This window comes from Culex quinquefasciatus, chromosome 3 (assembly GCF_015732765.1).
Source record: "Culex quinquefasciatus strain JHB chromosome 3, VPISU_Cqui_1.0_pri_paternal, whole genome shotgun sequence".
NCBI classification, from domain to species: Eukaryota; Metazoa; Arthropoda; class Insecta; order Diptera; family Culicidae; genus Culex; species Culex quinquefasciatus.
The window spans coordinates 149,210,055-149,232,354 of NC_051863.1; the positions used below are offsets into that span (position 1 = coordinate 149,210,055).

At 40.6% G+C, this 22,300-nt stretch overlaps 1 protein-coding gene across 3 annotated transcripts in view; it reads right to left on the minus strand.

Moving 5' to 3' along the window:
• Positions 1-291: 291 nt before the first annotated feature.
• The window catches only part of LOC6037039 (acetyl-CoA carboxylase), a 50,354-nt gene continuing 28,345 nt past the window's right edge, over positions 292-22,300 (minus strand). For 2 of the 3 annotated variants that reach the window (XM_038259882.1, XM_038259883.1), the window contains 9 exons: positions 17,198-17,315; positions 8,121-11,323; positions 7,788-8,062; positions 7,552-7,717; positions 5,366-7,485; positions 5,036-5,310; positions 4,632-4,973; positions 4,432-4,569; positions 292-1,617 (listed from right to left, as the gene is read on the minus strand). In XM_038259882.1, coding sequence (XP_038115810.1) covers positions 1,486-1,617; positions 4,432-4,569; positions 4,632-4,973; positions 5,036-5,310; positions 5,366-7,485; positions 7,552-7,717; positions 7,788-8,062; positions 8,121-11,323; positions 17,198-17,315 — 6,769 coding nt within the window. In that variant the 3' untranslated portion in view covers positions 292-1,485. Of the gene's footprint in view, positions 1,618-4,431; positions 4,570-4,631; positions 4,974-5,035; positions 5,311-5,365; positions 7,486-7,551; positions 7,718-7,787; positions 8,063-8,120; positions 11,324-17,197; positions 17,316-17,471; positions 17,654-22,300 lie in introns of those variants that run through there. The other variant, XM_001846949.2, reaches the window with a different exon arrangement.

The following is a 22,300-nucleotide window of genomic DNA, read 5'->3' on the forward strand; positions in this document are numbered from 1 at the left end:
TAATCGTTCCAAAATGGATTGAGATTTAACACACAGCTGAAAGGAACTCCAAAACTCTGTTATGAATTGCAAAAGAACTTATTGTAACATGATTATTTACTAATAAAACCGAATTGAATTGAATCAATTCTAAATTTGCTGGACTCTTGAATTTTTAAATTGTTAATTTTTGAATTTGTGAAACTTTTCTAGACCACGTTCCATGCATCTCCGTAGCGTGGTAGCGTACTAATGGTAGCAGAGAACAATATTGATTGGATTTTCTTTCAAACAATCAAATTGACAAAGAAAAGGTTTACTAGATTCAGTAATTTATTTACTTATCCAAATCTCCATTGGTTTGTACAACAGTGTTTGCTGAAGATTCTGTCTGTGTGTTTGTGTGTGATGCGCTGCCTTATGTCCAGCCGTTGTGTGCAAGCTTACCTAGAAGAGCTGAGCCCTTTTTATTTCTTTACTTAATTCTGCCTCTTCGCCAGGTTTTTTTAGCTATGCTAGTTTGCTTGCGATGGAATAAAGATTTGTTTTATATTGAATGAGTGGATACTTTTTTGATTGACCGCAATTTTCTTTTTGTTATTCCAAAGCAAAAGTATATAAATATCTACAAAATTGAAGTTCCCTTTTTAAGAGTTTTTCGTAAAGTGCGCCACACAAGTTTGTCTCTTCTTCTCGTCGTTCTAGTTCTATCCGCTACCCGGGTGCCCTAAAAACTAATCGTACGGTTGCAAAAAAGCACTAACGCTAACCAACCACAGAAAAAAAAGATAGAGGTTTAATTTACGTCCATGGAAAGAGTAACACTTACTAGGTAGAAGAGTAACGAAGAAGTAACTAAACAGCACAAAAAAGTGGGATTTGTTTTTGATTTGTATTTTTTTTTTTTGGCGAGCTGCAAACGAGGATTTAAAAGTAACTACTTTTTACAATTATCCATCTTACAGACTACCCTATGGCGAGGAAACGGGTTGATTTCCTCGATTAATTTAGTTTTGTTTTGCATGTTGATTGATGTTTCGTTTCAACAATAAATTAGTCTAACACTATGAACCGCTTTGTTTGATCAATGTTTTTAAATTGAAGCTTGCTTCTTCTTCTATTTGTGAATAGATATAATCTTACTAGCTACAACTGTTTATAACTTCTTCTTCTCGTTCTTTCCTTTTAGTACAGTCTAATATAATTAGAAACAGGCTTGGTTTTAATTCACTCTCGCTGGAAACGTGAACAAGGAGTTTTTTTTTTTTTGCTTGCAATTGTAACAATCGTATAAAACGGACGAAACAAAAGCATTTCTTTAATTATTTTTTTTTTCTTGTCTTGGAACGGAAATCTTGCACTGTTCCACTTGGCAAGCAAGTGAAACCGCGCAATAATCGACACCCAAAATGATGAAGACAGAGGTTGAGCTTTCCGCGCTTGAGTCTCAACTCAACGTGGCCGCCGCCTCGACGAGCGTTACTTGTAGTAGCCCCGGCGCGACGGTCATCCCATGCTGGCGTGCTCCTTTTCGGTGAACTCCAGCTGCGAAAGGGTTTTGACGACCTCGCCACGGTGCGCCGGTGAGAGGGCCTGACAGAGGCCGATGACGGCATCCAGTGCGGCCTCCGGGCAGTCCTAGTTAATGGAGGGAGAATTTATTTAAATGTTGATTGTATCCCCAGAAAATCATTCCCCAGTATGAACCGTTCCCCAGAAATATTTATAGTGGTGATTATCATAATTTACACAAAATTTTAAATTAAAAAAAAATAAAATTTCTAAAATTTCCATGGATTTAAAAAATTTCAAGATTTTCAAAACTTCTCAATTTTCTAACATCTCTTAATTTTTGAAATTTCTAAAATTTCTAAACTGTTCCAAATTTTAAATTTTTCCGCTTTTCAAAATTTTAAAGTGTCAAAAATTCTAAAAATTTCAACAATTACAGAATTTTCAAAATTTCTAAAGTTACTAAGAACTTCAAAACTCCTTCAGTTTTTAAATTTTCTAAAATAATAAAAATGTTTAAAATTTACAAACCTTCCAACGATTCAAAAATCTTCAAGATTTTTGAAACTTCTAAAATTAAAAAAAATGTAACAATTATATTTTTTTTAAATTTGTAATATTCCTGATATTTCTAAAAGTTCTCAAATTTCTAAAATTCCTCAAATTTTGAAAGTTTTCAAAATTTTAGAAATTCCCAAAGTGTTAAAAATGTCTAAATTATTAAAATTGTAAGCATTTGAATTTTTTTTTAAATTCCTAATGCCTCCATTTTTTTTAAAATAACTATTCTGAAATTTTTTAAAATTCCTTAAATTTGTTTAATGTCTATACTTTTTAAAAAAAATCTAAAAGTTCTAAAGCTTTCAAAATCCTCAAAATTTCTAAAATTTCCAAAACTTCCAAAAATCTACATTTTTGAATTTTCAAAATTTCTAAAAAAATACATTTTAAAATTTAAAAATTTTGAAAATTTTAAAGGCTTTTTAAATTGCCTTAAATATTTAAAATGTCCAAAATTTCCAAAACATCTCAAGATTCAAAAAAATTCAAGATTTTTAAAACTTCGCAAATTTCTAAAATTAAAAAAAAAATAAAATTCCTCTTATTTCAAAAGTTTTCAAAATTTCTAAAAATTTCTAAAAATTTTAAAATTTTAAAAATTCTAAAGTTTTTGAAATTTGTAGTGTCCAATTTTTTTAAATTTCAAATATATAAAAATTTCTAAAATTCCTAAAATTTTAAATATTTCTTTTATTTTGAAAAATTCTAAACGTTCTAAAACTTATAAAATTCCTATAATTTATAAAATTTCCTAAACTTCCCAAGATTCAAAAATTTTCAAGATTTTTAGAACTTCTCAAATTTCTAAAATTCAAAAAAAAAAACATCTAAAGTTCCTCTTATTCCGAAAGTTTTCAAAGTTTCCAAAATGTTTAAAATTTCTAATTTTTAAAGTTTTAAACATTCAAAAGTTTTTAAAAATTTGTATAGTTTCCACAATTTTTACAATTTTATTTTAATTATGAAAATTTCTAAAATTCCTAATTTTTTTAAAATTTCTTAAATTTAAAAAAATTCTGAACGTTCTAAAACTTTTCAATTCAATTCGGTTTTATTTGTGAATAATCAAGTTACAATGAGTTCATCTAGGTACAAAATCTAAAACTTTTAAAATTCCTAAAATTTATAAAATTTCCTAAACTTCCAAAAAATCTATATTTTTCAAGATTTTCACAACCTCTAAAATTTCTAAAAGTCTATACATATCAAAATTTTGAAAATTTCTAAAATTGATTCCTAATATTTCCAATGTTTTCAAAAAATTGTTTTAATTTTAAACTTTCTGAATTTTTTATTTCTAAAATTTCAAAAATTTCTAAAATTTCTAAAATTTCAAAAAAAAAATAATTTTTTTTTTAGAATTTCTAAGATTTCTAAAATTTCTAATGTTTTGTAAAATTTCTAAAATTTTCAAAGTATCTGAATTTTTAAAAAATCAAAAAAATCGTAATTTTTGAAATAAAAAAAAATCGTTTTTTTATATCTAAAAATAATTTAACTTTGAAAATTATGTTTTTGATTTTAATTTTTTTTAATTGGTTAAACAAATAAATATGTATAAATTCTTAAATTTCAAAAAATATATTTTTTTAATTGTTATTCCTTTATTGTTTTTTTTAAATTTCCAGTTCATTTTTTAAAATTGAGAAATTTTAATATTAGTGTGTAGTAAAATTTCAAATTTTTATATAATTTTGATTTTTAAATTTTTGATTTTTGAAAATGTTTTCCTTTTTGAAATTTTGGTAGCTTTCTTTTTTTGACCATTGAAATTTTACGATCGTTATGCAAGAAAAAACGATTGAAAAATTACAAACGAGCTAATTAACACCTAAACTCCCAAGCTCGAGAAAAAGGGGGAATTTGTATGGAAATTCATAGGTGTTAATCTTGTGTCAGCAGAAATTGTAAGTCAAGAGTTTGTCACCTTAAAACAAATTTAGAATGTTTTTTTAAAATGATTCTAATAAGGTCAATTCAAAGGTCCATTAATTAATCCAATTTAAATTTTACTAAGAATTTTCCAAAAAGAAATATTCGGCATTCGTATAACAAATTTAACATGACTGAAAAAGAAGGGTAAATTTTTTAGAATAATAGAACGAGTCAGGCCGATGTTACATTTTCTATTATTTTCTCAAGAATTGTTGCTAAAATGAAGGGAAAATTTCTTGGCAAGGATAAAATTACTTTGTCCAATTTTATATATTAGGGGTTATAAGATATTCTAAATAAAATCTTTGAATTTACTTAGCGACTCAATTCCTAATATTTTTCGCGAAAGAAACTTTTCTGGGGAATGGTACATTCTGAGGAATAGTTTTCTGGGGAACGTGACACAATCTAAATGTTTTTAAGCGTATTGGAGAACTGGCTTACCTCAAGTGCCTTCTGAATTTGCGACACAATCGCGTCCTTCTTCACGGCGTAAATGTTTCGACAGACGGTGGAATCGCTCTTCTTCTGGCCCTCCAGCCACTCAACCACGGGTTCGTTGTGGTTCTCCCACAGGTAGGCCTGCAATCGAAAATCACTTTATAAATTGCTGGATTTAAAAAAAAAACAGCCACAATTCTCACCTCGGTGGCACCCTTGTCCTCGACGAACCACCGGCGCAGCATCTCCTTGGCCTGCCCGACCGCCAGGCTGTCTTGGGCGCTCAGGATTTGCTTGATAAAGTGCTCCTCGAGCAGCATCCGCCGCAGGCGCCAGTAGAAGTAGCTGCGCGAACTGCGCCACGGCACGATCTCGCTGATGCAGCCCTTCTCGAGCATCCGCTCGGGGGTGTCGTGCAGGTCGGCAAAGTGCACCGCCACGGTGTGGTACACGTGCAGCAGCGCCGTCACGCGCGTCTTCAGCTGGCTCTCCAGCTCGTTGACGGTCTCCTTGTTGGCGCCCGCGTTCGCGATCTTTTGCTTGAGCTGGAAGAATTAGTTGATTAAATTTCTGTTGCAACATCTCGAACGCCTAAGAAAAAACTCACGTCCAGCACGACCGGGTCCAGCCGGTAGATGGCCTTCAGGATGTCTTTCTCCTTGAACTTGACCTCGACGATGCCCTCCGGTTCGAGCACTCCGGCGCGCGACTCCGGGTCGGCGTACGTCTCCATGAAGCGCGGGTTGATGGTCGGGTCGAGCACGGCCCACGCACCGCCGCGGAGTTCCGCGTTCGGCGGCAGGTACACCACCACGGGTTGGTTGTACTCGCGCAGTCCGTCCACGATGTACGCGCCGAACTTGACGATCTGCTCGTACATGTCTGAAAGAAAAAGGACGTCAGAAATTTCAAACTGAAAGCAAGATCTCCGGCGTACCTTTCTGTCCACCGGAGAAGCCTCGCCAGTTGGCCAGGATGATCAGCGGCAGCTCTTCGCGGCCAAAGTCCTTGATGGCCTGGGCCGTCTTGTAGGACGAGTCGGGGAACCACACCTGGCCGGCCTGTTGGAATGTTTTCGCCTCGGAGTCGAGGTTCGCGGGATCGGCCGGGATGGTCAACTCGACGGTTCGTGTCTCGACGGCGATTACGCCCACCGGGATGCCACCGAGCTTGGCGCGACCCACCACGACGGTTTGGGCCCAAGGTTCCATGATTTCGGACCAGGTGCCCCGATCGAAGAAGCCCGTTTCCCACTCGGAAGGATTCGCGGGATTAACTCGGCCAGCAAGCATCCAGCGGGGATCGTACGGCGCCTTGGTGGGCATGAAATCGATTGGCCGCTCGATCGGGTCACTGGCGGTAACGATGGGTAGCGTGCCACCGCGCACGTCCGGAATGTAAGAGAGCCAGTACAGGATCGTGTAGACACCGTCCAGGTCGAGAGCTTCGGTTTTGTGCGTGACGCCGTTGTTGTGCATGATCTGGATGCCACCGAGCTGGTTGTTCGAGGCGTACACCTTGCGGCCAAGCAGCTTGTTCAACGCGGAAAATCCGGTCAGGATGATGTGCGAGTTTTCGATCTGAATGACACGTTGGCCCAACCGGACCAGGTACGATCCGATACCGATCGTTCGGCACGTTACCATCGAAATGGTCACCACGTCTTCGTACGCCCGTGAGGTCTCTCCGGCAATCATACCGGCGTTGCGCAGATTCTCCACACCCAGCCCGTCAGTTTTGCCGATGATATCGGTAATCTTGTACCGCTGCTCGCCTTCGTCCTCGATCAGAATGGCACGAACCGAATTTGTGTTGGCAATCTTGCTGTAGTCCTCCGTCGTCAGGTAGAGATACTTGAAGCCTTTCTCCGGCTCATCCGGATCCTCCCATGCGATTTTGAACAGCGATTTCACCTCTTCGGCGAGCCCAATTCTGGCTCCACTGTTTACCGAAATGTAGATTCTCGGACACTTGCGCTGCCGCGACAACTCGGAAGCTTTATAGAACAGCAGATCCTCCTGCGGACCGAACGAACCAATAAAGTACGTCAAGTCGTTCGCAATCACGACGATTTCACGACCCTCGGGGAACTCCGGAGTGGCCAGCACGATGCGCCACGCCACCATTCCGACGTTGTTTTCACCCGGCAATCGCTGAATTTCTTCCAGCGTGTCACCCTTGAGTACGAGCTCGTTGCAAACGAGCAGAATCTTCTCCGGAATCCGAATGTCCTCCGTAGGCCGGGCCTTGGAAAACTCCTTCCACAGCCGCTCCGTCATCTGGCGGAACATGTCCGGGATGTCGTACACGTACGTCGTTCCGTTCGACTGCGCCTGGAAGCGCTTCTGCTGCAGGTAGTCTTTGGTCATGTACGGCGACGAAATCGGCAACATGTGCAGCGGTCCCTGCCGGCTGCCGTACGCCTGGAATTTGATCACGTGCGTCTCCGGATCGGTCACTTCGGTGTACATCGCTATGTCTAAAAAGTACCCTGAGTCGTTGGCAATACAAAGGCGAACTGAGGTAGTGGGCGATTGCGTGTTCTGTCGGATGACCATCTTCAGCTCGGCCTGCAGCACACGCAGCTTCCAGAGCCGGGGTCCGTACCGGAGCACCATCTTGGTGACCGATTCCTCAATCTTGGCCGGGTCCATGATGACCGTCGGGACAAAGTTCAGGAAGATGTGATTGCAGTCGGTGCGCTTCGCCTGAGGATGCGAAAAGGCCACCTCCAGCTCGTCCATCGCTTCCAGCAGCACTCGCTCGCCTTCGTTTTGCAGGTACTCGAACGACGCCTCCTTCGTGATCAGATCCGAGTGACGGATGATCGAGCGGATAAAGAACCGGAAATCGGTAACCTCCTGACCCTTGGGCACCTTGGCACGACCCAGATACAGGTGCATCTTCTGATTCGCCGTCGGCAACGCTTCCAAATCGTACGTACGCATACGGTTCAACTCCAGCTGGAAGGCACACGCCGGCTCCAGATGGCGGTAGATTCGATCCTCCTCAAAGTTATCCCGCGCACGGTACGTAAAGAACTTGGGGAATTGACGCCTGCAAACACAAAAACCCAAAATTACAAAACATCTTCCTTTTCCAACCCACCCAGCTCCAACTCACTTCTTCAACGCGGCAAACGTGATCCGGCGCACCCGCCGGCTCAGCAGCTCCTCCCGGTGCTGCGCACAGAACGCCCCAAACACCGCCTCCATCTGCAGATCGTCCATGTCGCCCATGTCGCGCACGGCAATGCTCAGAATGTGGATCGCTTCCGCCGGGTGGGGTGCTGCAGCGAAACAAACCAAAAAACCGCCGTTCTAGTTTTCCCAAACCTTGCACAACTTTAACGCACTTACCAACCGCTCCCTCGGTGCTCACGACCGACGCGCCCGACACCTGCTCCGAGATGGACACGTTGATCGAGGTGCTCATGCGCCGGTCCGAGTCGCCCGCCTCGACCGCCTCCAGCATCTTCGGGTTGACGAACGCCGTCGAGGCCATGTCCTCGAGCAGGTCGAGGATCTCGTCCGAGTACTGGGTAAAGTGCTCGTACGAGTCGAACGCCGCCATGCAGCCGGTGCGCATGAACGAGTCGGTCAGGTTGTCCGACTCGGTGCCGTCCGGAAGGAGTCTGGAAAGAATGTAATTTTTAGAAAGAAGTCAACCTTTCAAGCGGAGAAGAAACTCACTTGTAACGATTGGGATGTGCCGTCGGCAGCAGGAACTGGAAGTGCACCAGCGGCACTTCGCCGGACAGCTCCAGATGCTGCAGGCAGGTCAGATCGTACGACGTGTACGCCCGACGGACGTAAACCTCCAGCGCGGCATTACACACTGCGCGGTTCGAGTGGTAGAAGAAGTCGTGCAGAATGTCAAAAATGGACGTCTCCGACAGGATCAACCGCTGCAGGTTCTCCGGGTGGAAGTCGTGCCCGTACATGTCAACGGCCGACAGGAAGATGGACTCCATCTGGTTGTGACGCAGTTCGTAAGCCGGCTGGTGGGCAGCGATCAGGACCTGTCGAGCGCGAAGTGCAACACGCGAGTGTTCCGCACGGTTCAGCGAGGTAAGTTCGCTCAAAGTGGCGGCCAATTCGTCCGTAAGCCCGGGCTCGTTTGCCCACAGATGATCGATGAGCAGCGTCACCAGCAGGTTCTTCTTCGCCACCTGGCTGTGGGAAAAGATCGTTCCAACGACGACGTCCATGTTGTCCTTGTGTTTGTCCCGGATGGCCGCGACGCACTTGTCGTAGTGTCCGTGCTGGAACTGAGATTCAACGGCGTAGTACTGGCGCAACAGTTCGTGCACGGCAGCCTTCATGCGGCCGCGGATTCCGTTACGGTAGCGCTGCACCAGCTGGACGATGCCCTGTGTCGTCAGGAAGAACACGTCGCGATCGGTGCGCTTCTGCAGGGTGGCCGCGTGCATGTCAATCACGGACGCAATCTGCTGCGAGGGGAACTGGGCCAGCACGCTGGTGATGTTGCGCTCGTACAGCTGCATCAGCTTGCGAATTTTCTTCTCCACCGAAAGGGGGATGCGTCCGGAAATGGAAGCAATCACTTCCTGCAGCTCGAGCAGTGGCAGCGAAGGATCGCGCAAGCTTTGCATGAACTTTTCGATGATTTCGCGCAGCCGTGGGGCATTGTACGGATCCGGCAGGCAGTAACCAGCGAGAGTGTTCTCGAGAATCATCTTGTACGACGAGTGAACACGGTTGAGCTTCTCGGGCATTTGTACGGAGTCACCGGTCAGTGGCCAAGGGTTCTTGTACGGTTGTGCTTTCGTTACCAGCGAAGGATCGTCCAGTTCAAGGTGTCCGAGAAGCGAACCGGCATCCAGCACAGCTCCAGGGCGTCGTACAAACGAAATACTGCCGGTTTCACCGGCCGTCAGCGTCATGACCATCTTCATCACTTCAATCTCGGCAAACGGTTGGCCCTTGTTCACGTGGGCACCGTCTTCAATGAGCAGATTGATCAGCTTTCCAGCCGATGGCGATCGCAACACCGAAGGATCGTTCTCTTTGTCAAAAACGCACGTCTGATTGCCAATAACGATCCGGTAGCGATCGACTTCTTCCTTCATGTACGTCGTATAGCTGGATCCATCAAGCGAAATCAGCATTCCACCGTCAGACAGTCGATGAACCTCAACTTCTTTGAACGATCCGTTCATCACCAGGAAGTACGTGTTCAGTCCACTCTTGGCCGCTTGCACCTTGTAACGAATGCTTTCGTTGATCAACTCCACGTCAACCACGTTCGTCAGCGTGTTAGCCGCCTGAATCTGTCCCTTCTCCATCGAAGTCTGGAAGCTCGTAAAAGCATCCGTAATCTTCCGATCGGCAATGTGCAACGCACCACAAATCACACCCAGAATAATGTCCGGTTTGTCCGACTGCACACGCTCGGCGATCAACGCGTCCAGCCAAGCCGTATCGATGGTATTCTCCAAGAAGCTGTTCGTCTCCAGCAGCGTAATCAAATATTCCACCGTCGTACGGAAGTCACCCCGAATCGAGAGTTCCTTCAGCGCAATCACCAAATTCTCACGTGCCATTTGTCGATTTTCACCCCACGAGAAGCAATGTCCAAACTGAGAATCGGCAAACTCGTGCAGTCCACCGGACGCGGCCACACTAAAGTAACCCCACACGTTCTGGCTCGATCGGAAGTTCAACTCCTGCACCGTACCCGAGCTGGGCTTGAAGCCCTCGTCCGGATTCTCCGAAGTGATACGCGCCGCAATGACGTGTCCACGTGGTCGTGGCTTGTTGTTCGGATTGTCGAAATCAATTACCGAAGATCCCCACGGATTTTCTCCGTACAGCAGCCGAATGTCTTTAATCCTGTACAGCGGAATGCCCATTCCAATCTGCAGCTGACAGGCGGGCAAATTCACCTCCGCCACCATTTCCGTACACGGATGCTCCACCTGAAGACGAGGATTCAACTCCAGGAAAAAGTACCGACCCTCGGCATCGTACAGATATTCAACCGTCCCCGCACTCACATACCCCACCATCTTGGCCAACCGAACCGCTGCCTTCTCCATGTCCTCAAACACCTCCGGCTCGGCAATGATGGCCGGCGCTTCCTCAATAATCTTCTGGTGACGACGCTGAATCGAGCAATCACGTCCAAACAAACTGATCGCATTTCCGTACTGATCGGCCAACAGTTGCACCTCCAAATGTCTCGCCCCACGCGCCAACTTCATCACGAAAATCGGCGAACCAGGCACCTCGGCCTGCACCTGTCGGAACAGCGCCGGGAACTCATCCGCGCAATCAACCCGTCGAATTCCCTTGCCGCCACCACCCTCGGACGCCTTGATCATAACCGGGTAGCCAATCTTGGCCGCCGCCACCAAACCATGCTCCGACGTCGTGACGCAACCCCGCGCAAACAGGTCACTGGAAATCTTGATCTTCTTGCCACTGTACTGCGCCTTCAGCTCAGACCCCGACCACGGCAGCGTAGGAATCTCCGCCGTTTGTGCCACAATCGACGAGGCCACCTTGTCCCCAAGCGCCCACATGGCCCGCTCCGGCGGCCCCAGAAACACCAGCCCCTTCTTGTGCAGCAGCTCGGGCAGTTTCGGATTCTCGGACGCGTGACCCCAGCCGGCCCAGACGGCCTGGACCTGCGTGCGCAGCGCAATGTCCACGATGAGCTCGACGTTGGCGTAGTTGTTGTTGTTCGATCCGCCCGGAACCGGCACGTAGTGGTCGGCCATCTTGATGTACTCGGCGTTCGCCTTGAGGTCCTCCGGCGTGACCATGACCACGAAGCGGACGGCGCGCTCGTTTTTGAACATCTCGTACGACCAGCGGCGCACCGAGCGCATACACTTGACCGCGGCGATGCCATTGTTGGCGATCAGGATCTGGAAGGAGTGTGCGGGAAGAGAAGAAGGTAGAAGAGTTGGAGATTAGTTGCATTGTCACGGGTACTTGGTGGGATGGGATGCTGTGTGGAGTTGATTGTTTGCCAAGTCGATGCAAATAGTAGGTACGCTCAAATGATGACCTTACTGGGGATGAAAAAGTACGGCGTGGAGTGAAAAGAACTCGTAACACCAAGTTGCTTCAGGAAACTTCCAAAAGTTAAAAAAAAAATGGGGAAATCCCAAAGTCTGTGTCTATTTTAAAATCTCTTGTGCTTTTGTGGAAGATCAAAATTCTGGAGAAGAATTTCCAATATTATTCAAAACATTTTGAATTGCATAATTCGTAATTTGATCGAGAATCGATCGAAAAAAGGTCTTGTTCACAACTGTCGTTGCATGGTTGTTACGAAAAGTCGAAAAAAAAATCCGCGCCAGATCCAACCAGATCCGCAGTTATTGTAACATATTAAATATCGTTATTTTGAACACTAGCGTGCACAGGGTGGGGCAACATAGAGCAGTTGCCCCACCATCCTCAGAAATTTGCTCTAAAATGGCTAAGGGGGTGTCCATAAACGACGAAATTTTCAAAACGCTCATATTGTTGCCCCACCTTCCTTGAGGATCTGGGCACGCTAGTGGTTTTGAAAACAAATTCTGGAAAAATACATAAAATTTTAAATTCAAAATTAAAAAAAAATAAAAGCATAACATTTAAATATAACAAATTATTCAAAACCGAAAATCTAAAAAATTAAGAATCTAGGGATTTTTTACACGATAATCCTCGCCAAAATTTTACTCCGGAAAATCGAAACACAAAATTTATATTATTTTCTTCTCAAAATTTTTCTAAACTAAAATAAGGCTCTGAAAATTATACAAACTAAGAAAGTGGCAAAAATGGCGGTATTTAAAAATTTAAGAATTGAAAAACATATTTTTTTTAATGTTGAGATTTTTTAATTTGTAGGAAATTTTCTGGTATTTTTTTATTTTTGCGTTTTTCAGTCTGTAAGTTTTAGAAATTTCAAATTATTTATGCTATTTTTTTAATATTTGAATATATAAATTCTTAGATTTCTAAATTGTAGAATTTCTGATTTTTAATGTTTTTTTAATGTTTAAATTTCATTTTGCTTGGAGATGGAAATTTAGGCAGATTGCTTAGTGGATTTCGTTCTACCTGAATCAGAGTCTCAACAAAAAAATCAATTTTGCAATAATTTTTTTTTATTTCATTTTTTATTGAAAAAGCATTGGAAGCCTGTACCGAGCTCCAGAGTGCATCGAACATTTACCAAAATATGCGCGAAAATAATTTCATTTGTTTGGCTACAAATCGTAAAATTTAAATAAAATATTTCAAAAGGTTAAATCCAATCCGGATATACCCTAAGAAGCATTTGTGTACGTCCTAACATTTATATCTTTGTAAAAAGTTTAAATTATGATTCAGAAGATAAAAAATTATATGTATCCTGTGAGTAATAACAGAAACAGATTGAAACCAGGTAAGCAGATGTTAAAAAAGAGTTGTAGTGAAATATTGAATTTATATAACAACTCTTAAAACATTTAACAAAATAATCGCTTCTTGAAGATTATTTCGAAGTTTCGTATAAGAAAATAAAAAAAAATCAATATTTTTTAGAAGAAAACTTTCTTCACTTATACCTTCTTAGCAATTGATGTTTTTGCACTCACGAAAAAAATGAATTGAATTTAATATTTTCCTTTGTAACTTGAAAGAAAATCTATCCTTCGGGAGCGTTATTTTATTACGTAACGCAAAAAATCGGATTTGTATACCCCGTCCCCCCGTCCCCCTCGTAACAAAATTTCCATACAAATTTTAAAAAATTTGTATGGAGCGTAACACGGCCTCCGACCTTCTTACTGCGTTACGTAATAAAAGAACACTCCCTTCTCAATTATTTTATCTATCAAAATTGCTATCCGCGCGACAGATCCGCGCCGCCCGTAACAACCCTGCGTTTAGGACATTTTGAAAACTTGCCCGAGATAATCCGGCATAAATGCTTTAGCCAACTCAAAAACATTAGAGTGAATCAATTCTCCCCAAATTTCGGAAATGGATTTTATTTCTGTTTTTTTTTATTTCACAAAAACTTTGTGGGATTTCTCGTGAATTATTTTTTTTGTCCCGGTTTTCCAATTTTGAAAAGAAACATTTTTTTTGTCAAGAAATTCAGATTTAGTTTTAAAAATAGTGGAACAATTGTATACTTAGTAATCGATAGGATTTTAAAGCACTAAAATTTGCATTGGGCATACAAATATCTCCATAAATTTGACTAAATTAGGAAAATTGTTGGAATTGTAGTGTACATTTTCGTAAATTGCCTGTCTCTTTGAATTATTCATGTAATGTCATATATTTTTAAAAGTTTGATTATTTTACTCGCCTATCGTCACTAGTGTGCTATGTTGTGACACTATCGTTTTACAGCAGATATGTCACAAGATAGCACATAAGCGACGTAACTTATATTTGTTGATATTTTCTACACCCAAAACTGGCAGCGCTAGTCCGAGAGAATGATTGTTTCGAGTCGAGAGAATTGTGGTACCATTCACGGACGCAGAGAACACAGCTCGAGATGGGCGATAGAACTATTCTCTCGAGGTTCATTTGCAAAAAAAGTTCATCCGTCAAACAAAAAACCAAAAGTGTCGACAACGGGATTCGAACCAGAGACCTTTGACAAACCAATCCAATGACTTAGCTGCCTCGGCCACCACAGCGTGGTGACCAAGGAGAAGTCAGAAGTCGATGTATGACACTTGTTGGAGATTTATTGATTCAACTAACGAATGAACTCATTTGTTATGATGGTGTGAGTTGGTACCATTATTCTATCGATTTTGGCACTGAGCCAATTTTGAGAGAACGATTATCTCGACTCTGAATTTTGGGTGTATTGTTTTCGGTTAAGTCAAGAACATAGCAGTAACATTGGCAAAATTTAATGCTGCAAAATATATTGTCTCTATTCAGAATGTAGTTCCGAGTTGCTCAAGTTAACGGTAATTCTCATAGTTTTTGTTTGATTTTTTTTTAAATTATCAAATACATCTTATAACTTTTCATTTTAATTAATAAATTTTTAAGAAACTTATATAATAAAAATTACATTAAATAAAGAATTCATGGAAATCAACGAATTCAATGATTTCATGCTTTAAAAATATAATGAATGCATTGAAAAATTGTATTTTATGGTTCTTCCAAAAATATCCCAGGAATTCCAGGAGTTTTAAAAATATTTTTTATACAACTTTGGCAGCTGTAGATTTGGGAGGAATATATTTATTTTTTATTTTTTGTAGAATGAATAAAAGGGGCCAAAACTCAAAATTTTAGCCATAAAGAAGAACGGACAAAAGACTGCCAAGTATTAACGTAGTTTTAGTAGTAAGGAATCATCCATTAAAGTTTCAAAAAAGTTTCCACGTAGTTTATGGATGGTACTTAAGCTTTTATCATAAACAAGCCTTACCCGACAAACTTCGTTCTGCCTTTTTCGTTTGTTGACGTTTTTTTTTTGCTTATTCAGCCTCCTGTGATCAAAATTTGACTTTACGTAACTTTTCCCATACAATCTGCAGAATTTTCGAAATCGGTTCCAGAGTGGCCAAAGTTGTAACTTTTTGGCGTATGAACCTTCCTTGGACTTATACGAACCCAATGCAACAAAAAGCACCTCGATCCGACGTTCCGTGTTGAATTGATTCGCGTTCGAACAAAACCGTCGACATTTTTTATTTATCATAAATTTTGAAGTACCGTCAGTGAAGGTGACATTGGGTCTGGGGGGTGAGATTGGGCCAAAGTGATTCTTTACGGATTTTACCATTTCCCAGGTTCTTCTCAATGAAACTGAATTCTGTTAAAGGGTTGTGTAACGGACATCTTAAGATGACTTCGTTAAAAAAAAAATCTTGAGGCACGTTTTTGACCAAAAATGACCTCTCGAAAAATCATTTTTCTAATATTTCTGTTGGAATTGCTCGAAAACTACCCAAATGTTTGAAAATCTCCACTTCAAACATTGTAGCATGTCAATACGATTCCCTCGAACAAGAAACACTGTTGGAATACCTGTTTTTACCATATCGTTGTATTTGAGCATCATTTTCGTTTCATTTGACCTAATGTCACCCCCTCTAAGGGGTGAGATTGGGTCAATTTTCAAACTATTGGCATTTACATTTAAGGTAGTGTTCATCAAAATCCCCCATATTTTGGGAAAACAAATCTACGTTGAAAGATTTTCGATGTTATTTAAATTGTTTTTGTTATTAAGAAATTACGAGAGGTGTATCGGTTTTTTGACCCATAGTCACTCCCACTGACGGTACTTAACTAAAGTTTACAATTTCCAACAGGGACTTATGGGACCCCAAGATGGGTCGAATGAGATTTATACAGGTAAAACCAGTTCAGCTAGTGCCGAGATAATCGAGAGACATTTTTTGATTTACGTCCCTAACCCTAATTTGATTCTGAGCCTAAAGGTGGACTTCTATGAGGTCTAATTAGGAAGTTCATATATATTCATAGGGCCATGTATCTCTCAAAATAACTCAAATAAAACCAGCCTTTCAATCGAAACTTTTCGAATCATTCCACTTGCGACTTTTGTACGCGGTTAGCGCCACCAGTAGTGCATACTTCCGCTCTGGTGTTTCGACATGCAGAGTCTCCACGGCAGGTATAATAACATTGCTCATTGCGCTCAACAACAACAACAACAACCGCTCAAGGACACACACATGCGTGAAGATCATCCGCATGAAAGCGCAAAGACGGTGGTAGCCTTTCGCCGATCTGTTTTTTTTTTGGTTTGAACCTGGTAATAAGGCGTCATCCATAAAGTACGTCACGCTCTAGGGGGAGGGGGTTGTCGTAAGTGTGACAAAGTGTGACAAGGGGGAGAGGGGGGGTACGTGAGACTGTGACGTCACGCTAGACTATTTATTTAATATTGAACTTTTTTTAAATATAGCTTTAAAATTTAATGTTTGATAACTTTTACTCATAAATCAAACACGATTCAAGGCTTTATGAAACAGAGTTTTTGATGATAGATTTAATATGCTTCAAAAACTGTAATGGTGATTTTTATCACTAAACATTGAACAAAATTTAAAATCCAAACGCAACCTGTAAAAATAAAAACACTCTCGAATGAATTCCAAATTTCAAAATCATCCTTTTTATGAATCATGCCACACAGTAAAACAATGTTTACCTCAATTTAGACTCAAAAAGTGTCATTACACCAGAAAAGTGGTAAAATTACTCATTTTCAGAGGTAAAATTACACATTTTTTCTGACATAAAAGATGTACCCCTTCCCAGATGTAATATTACCATGATTTTTTACTGTGTAAAATTGTACAAAAAACAAGATAGTGCGGAGGGGGTCCGACAAAACGTGACGTACTTTGTGAGGGGGGGTCAGAGCCAGCGTGACAAAGTGTGACATAGGGGGGAGGGGGGGTTAATTTTGGCCGATTTTAGCGTGACATACTTTATGGATGACGCCTAACCGCAACAATAATGTGTTATTGTTCGATTTTTACTATGGGATTCGATAGTTTGAATTTTACGATATTTTGCGATTTTCCCTTATACGTGATGCACGATTAATTGCCTTCCATGCAGGTAAACAGTTTATGCGAGATTTAATTAGCCAAGTGTGCTAAAATGACCCTCGTCGAAACACAATTTGCGTCGCACTTCGAGACGAGCTCACGTCAAGCGGCGTGTAGCTCAAACAAGTCAGTCAACAACTTAGGAATAGCTATACCGCCCGAGAACTTCCCGGCTGGAGTACTCACCTTGGTAATCGCACGTGTTCCGTTGAACTTCTTGACAAACTCCTCCGTCGTGGACAGTACAAAGTCTCGCTCTTGGTAGCGTTCTTGGCCCAACCCAGTTCCGTGGGACATACTAGGCCTGTAAATCAAGGGAGAAGGAAAAAAAACACGCTGCAATTAGTGCTCAATTACACGACGACTAGGACGACGACAACGATCAGTTTGCTAATAATAATTGTGCGGTAATCGGGCCTTATGTAAGCCAAAACTGATATGGACAGCTGCTCAACCAGACCTCGGTGAAGTTTGCGTTTCAGCAGACTCAACAGCGCTCGACGTTGACGCGGCTGCCGATCCTCCTCCACCGTCAACGAGCGGACTCTGGCGGGACCCACTGCGGCACAGAATCGCGTCCAGAACTTTGGACCCCGTCTTGCGACCTTTTTCGATTTTCTCCTTCATGATTGCTCAAACATTAAGCAACGCAACACCATGTTTTCACCACCACTCACGATCGCGCGATCCAACTGGTCCGACAGTTTTCACACCACTGACCGCCGAGACGGTGTGGCCAACGTCGAAGGAGGACCCTCGCCGAAAAAAAAACAACCATCGTTCGGTGATTACGTCCACTCTTCGTGAACGTTTTTTTTTTCGACTATTTGTTACAATTATTATGCTTGTTGGTAAATGGATTCGTACCGACGCCGCGAGCGTCGTTTCTTTTCGGAACACGAAGCGCGAAGATTGCTGCACCTGTGCTGGTAGGTATATCTGTGGGTGGCCGTCAGAGGTCATCGTAGAGGACCAACCAGCAGAAGATGACGAACACGGAGACTTTTCTAGTGATGCGGAACGGTTGCTGGGGCTTTACGACCCAAAACCCAAATAAACAGACGGCGGTGCAATGTGTGTAATCTTACCTACTAAAACATTAAACGAACGTAACGGAGACGATTCGTAATTAATTTCCAGTGGGTGAACTTGGAATTGAAATATACTCACGTATTTATTGATAGGGTTGTGACTAGACCGCTTCATGTACTACAGTTGTACATTAGCAATGCACTTAGTGCTTTTAATTGAATGGAGAAAATGAGTTTTTTCGTTGTGTCGTAGCGCTTACGAACGCTTGCACTAGTTAATGATATACAATATAATTTTTAAAGTTCAGCTTTAAATTATTCCACTTTTTGAACTTTATTTGGTACTGTCTCTTTTTCTGAAGAGGTACATACTGCCGCTCTAATCTAGTCCGTCCCATATGTATTTTTGTCAAAATTGAGATAAACTTGACAAAAGTATTAATTTTACATGTACTTTTAGCCTATTGAATAAAAAAGTAGTGTTCGTTCTAAAAAATCCAAAATAAATATGACTTTCGTGCTGTCCCATATGCAAAATAAAGGCAAGTTAGTTCCTCATATCGAAATGTCTCGCAAATCGTTTAAATGGCTTCGAAATTATTTGAAATCTACAGAGTATGTTTTTAATAGTACGTATAACTTGAAAATATCATTTATTGTTCATTCCTGAAGAAATAGTTGAAGATTTAAAAACAAGATACTCTAAACCTTTAGTGACTTTTTTCTTTTGAAAAGTACAACTACGGATAGAAAATATAAAATACATACCGTTATTAACCATAAAATTAGTTATATTTTTTCTTGAATGAATAAGTTTGATCCTGGTTCTTGGAGAGACTCCACCAACGATAAGCGTAGTTTTAAAATTATTTTCAAGAGCTTAGCAGTTGAGAATTTGCCTCTGTAATATATTTCCAATTTCCTGGTGTCGTTGCAGATCACATTTTCATATCCAGGAACTTTATTAAATACATTATTTAAAGCAAATAAATCTGAAATAAACATTTTTTTTTTATAATTATTCACTTAGAAAACTACCAAAACAAACCTGAAAATGACAGTTAAACCATGTTGAAACTGTGTTGTAAATGTTCAAGCCTACCTTGATATCATAACTGACTTGCCTTTATTTATGGACAAACAAAGTCAAGTTGGTCTCTTGCTGTAAATTTCTCAAATTTACCTCCAAATTGTGAATTTTTTTAATCAAATTTATGGTACTTGCGTTTTTAAGACTGATATTGAAATAACAGTATAAATAATTATATAGAAATATTTAGATTAGAACGGGAAAAATGGTGAAACTTTTTTTGGGTTTCTCACAGCGTTATCTCAACACTCACTTTTTACATATGGGACGGACCAGATTAGAGCGGCAGCATATATGTAGAAAATCTAAAAAAAAAATTATTTCCGAAAATACATTAAAATTTCAGTAAAGGTGATTTCCAATCACTCCTGAAAGTTTCACGAAGAAATTTCATGGTTAAAGTGAGAAGAAAACGATTTAAGTTTAAAGTTTTGTCATGCGCAAAGCGAACTGTCAAACTTTCTTTTTGCGATTTAAACACGCCAATAACATTCCAAAAGGGTGTAGCTCCAAAACATCACTGTTTTCACGAAATTTGATTTCAGATTCGGATTCAGCGGCCAAAATTACTATAAGAAAGCATACCCTGGCCTTTGCGACACATGCTTGCAACATCGTAGAATTTGTAGGCCTTGCTTCTGAATTCTGAGAAATTTTGAAAATTGGCACTTTTTTCTCACTAAAACTCAAATATCTCAGCTCTGGAGTGTTAAAATTGCATTTTCTCAGAGGGAAAAATGTTCGCCATGAAATTTCCTACAAGCTGCATGTACCTATTGGTTTTACTGGGAAAAATAGGCTACCCTAAATTAAATGAGCATTTCTGAAAAAAGTTTCGAAAAAATGCGATTTTTTCGACATAAATCCGCCTGGGAGAGTCCAAAAACTTAGGTTTTGGTCGAATATTGATAGTGCAACTTAATCTATGGACAAAAACCTATCGTTTGAAGATAATGCTCACCAGATCGAATTAGTTTTTGTATTGATTCCAAGCGATTTTAGAAAATTTGTTAAAAAAAGTGACTTTTTTCAGTAAATCGACTAGTTGTCTAAGAAAACATTGTTCCTAACATCACAATCTATCATTTAATAAGTGAGCACTTGAAATTCTTCGACATGACCTCAAAATGGGACAGGCTAATGACCAAGCTCGATTTTCACAAAAAATAAAAAAAATCAAATACTGCCTTCTTCATACACACAGGACCGGTTTACCGAGTCTTTACCAAAATTTTGAGCCAATTTGGTCAGAGAAGTGTTAAGATATCGTGGCACCCATTTTTTGAAACGGCTAACTTCAAATAGCTCAGGGAAATATACCCTTTCTAATCAAACACCTATCTTCGTCATATGGAGAGTTTGATGCTCGATTAAAGCTCCAAAAATACTAGATATTTAGGCTATGAACATACCAGCAATAGCACCGCCTCAAGCAATCACGCAAATTTATGCCATTTACTGGCCAAAAAGATCAAATTTGATGCACTTTTGATCATAATTTCTTTGGTGGCACACACGCAAGATGAGAGGTTAACTGCTTAACGAAAGTCGCCATCAATATCTCTTCACTTGCGCTAACGTTTTTAAAACGCTCAAGATATAAAATTGCTTTCAACTACCGGCAACATGTTCTTTTGCACATTTGTTGCTCACTCACTTGGAAAATAATCCCGAAACATGTAAAAAATTAGCAAGCGCCATCAAAAAACACACTCGCCAAGTCTTTTGGCGTTTGAATTTTGACTACCCATTCCAATCGAAGACTGAGGAAAACCGAGCGAGAAGCAAAGGCAAATAAAGAACAAAGGATGGCCACCAACACCACCAGCAGCGCCTGTCGGAGTAAGCCGGTGATGGCAGGAAATTTTCCCTATAAATGCTACTTTTCGTGAGTGTTCGCTTAAAATTTCATCAATTTTGGCAGCACTAAGCAGACCCAAAAGAGTGCTAGAAGAAAAAAGAACTAAGCTGAAAATAGGCAAATGGACGTGGCCCAATGCACTCGACTGATTAGAATGCATTTGGGAAATATTTTTTTGCTCTACTCGTTGGTGTACTTGGTTTTAGTAAATTTCAAGGAACGCATCCAAATGTCTTCATATTTATTTTGTTAATACAGTCGACTCTCTGGCTGTCGATCTTCTCGATATCAATAATGCTCCATGTACCGATGAATTCTTCAGTCCCTTCAAACTGCATACTTCGATTGTCTTTATTCCTCGATATTTTCTCTTGCTTGAAGGATCTTTTCCTCGACGGTCCCTTGAATTCTATTTGCTTTGAATATCTATTCCGGTTGTCAATAATTTCACTTTCTCATGGCTTGCATAGACATTTTTCTTTGAGAAACGAAGCTTTGAAGGGTGTTTGACATTTATTTGTTTTTGTTTGCTGGACGTTGCCATGATTCTTTCCTATAGCTGGTCAGCAAGAAAAAACAAATTTCAATCGAGTCTTCATTTTGCATCGTTCTGTAAACTGATGATTCTCTTCCTCGACGGTCCCTTGGATATTGACAACCAGAGAGTCGACTGTAGATGAAAATGTATATTTTAATGCCCTGCAAAAAGATAAAAAAAAGTTTAAATGTGTGCTCATACCAATCTCGGACATTTTTTACGATATATATGTATGAAACCCATTAAGAACCTTCTTCCAAAATTTCAGCCAATTCAGAAATTGTGGGATTCTAAAATATTAATTTGAGTATTTTTATTGATACCCTTTTACTCTACCAAACATTTTATTGCATTTGCGTAATGCGATAAATAAAAGTCAAACATGAAATCTCGCTTACTTTTTCAAAAGGTCCTATAAAAAATAATTGGTAACACAAAAATAACCTCAATTACACCTAGTTCTGCAATCCGCACTTTTATATGAAACAAGCCTTATACGACAAACTTCGTTCTGCCTTTTTTTCGTTTGTTGACGTTTTTTGATTTTTTGCCTATTCAGCCTCCTGTGATCAAAATAAGATTTTACGTCACATTCTCCCTATAATTTGCCGATGCTCCGGAATCAGTTCCAGAGTGGCCAAATTTGTAACTTTTTGGCGTAAGAACCTTCCTTGGGCTTATACGAAGCCAACACAATAAAAAGCACCTCGATCCGACGCTCCGTATTGAACTGATATCCGGTCTTGAAATAATCAAAAATGCTATTTTC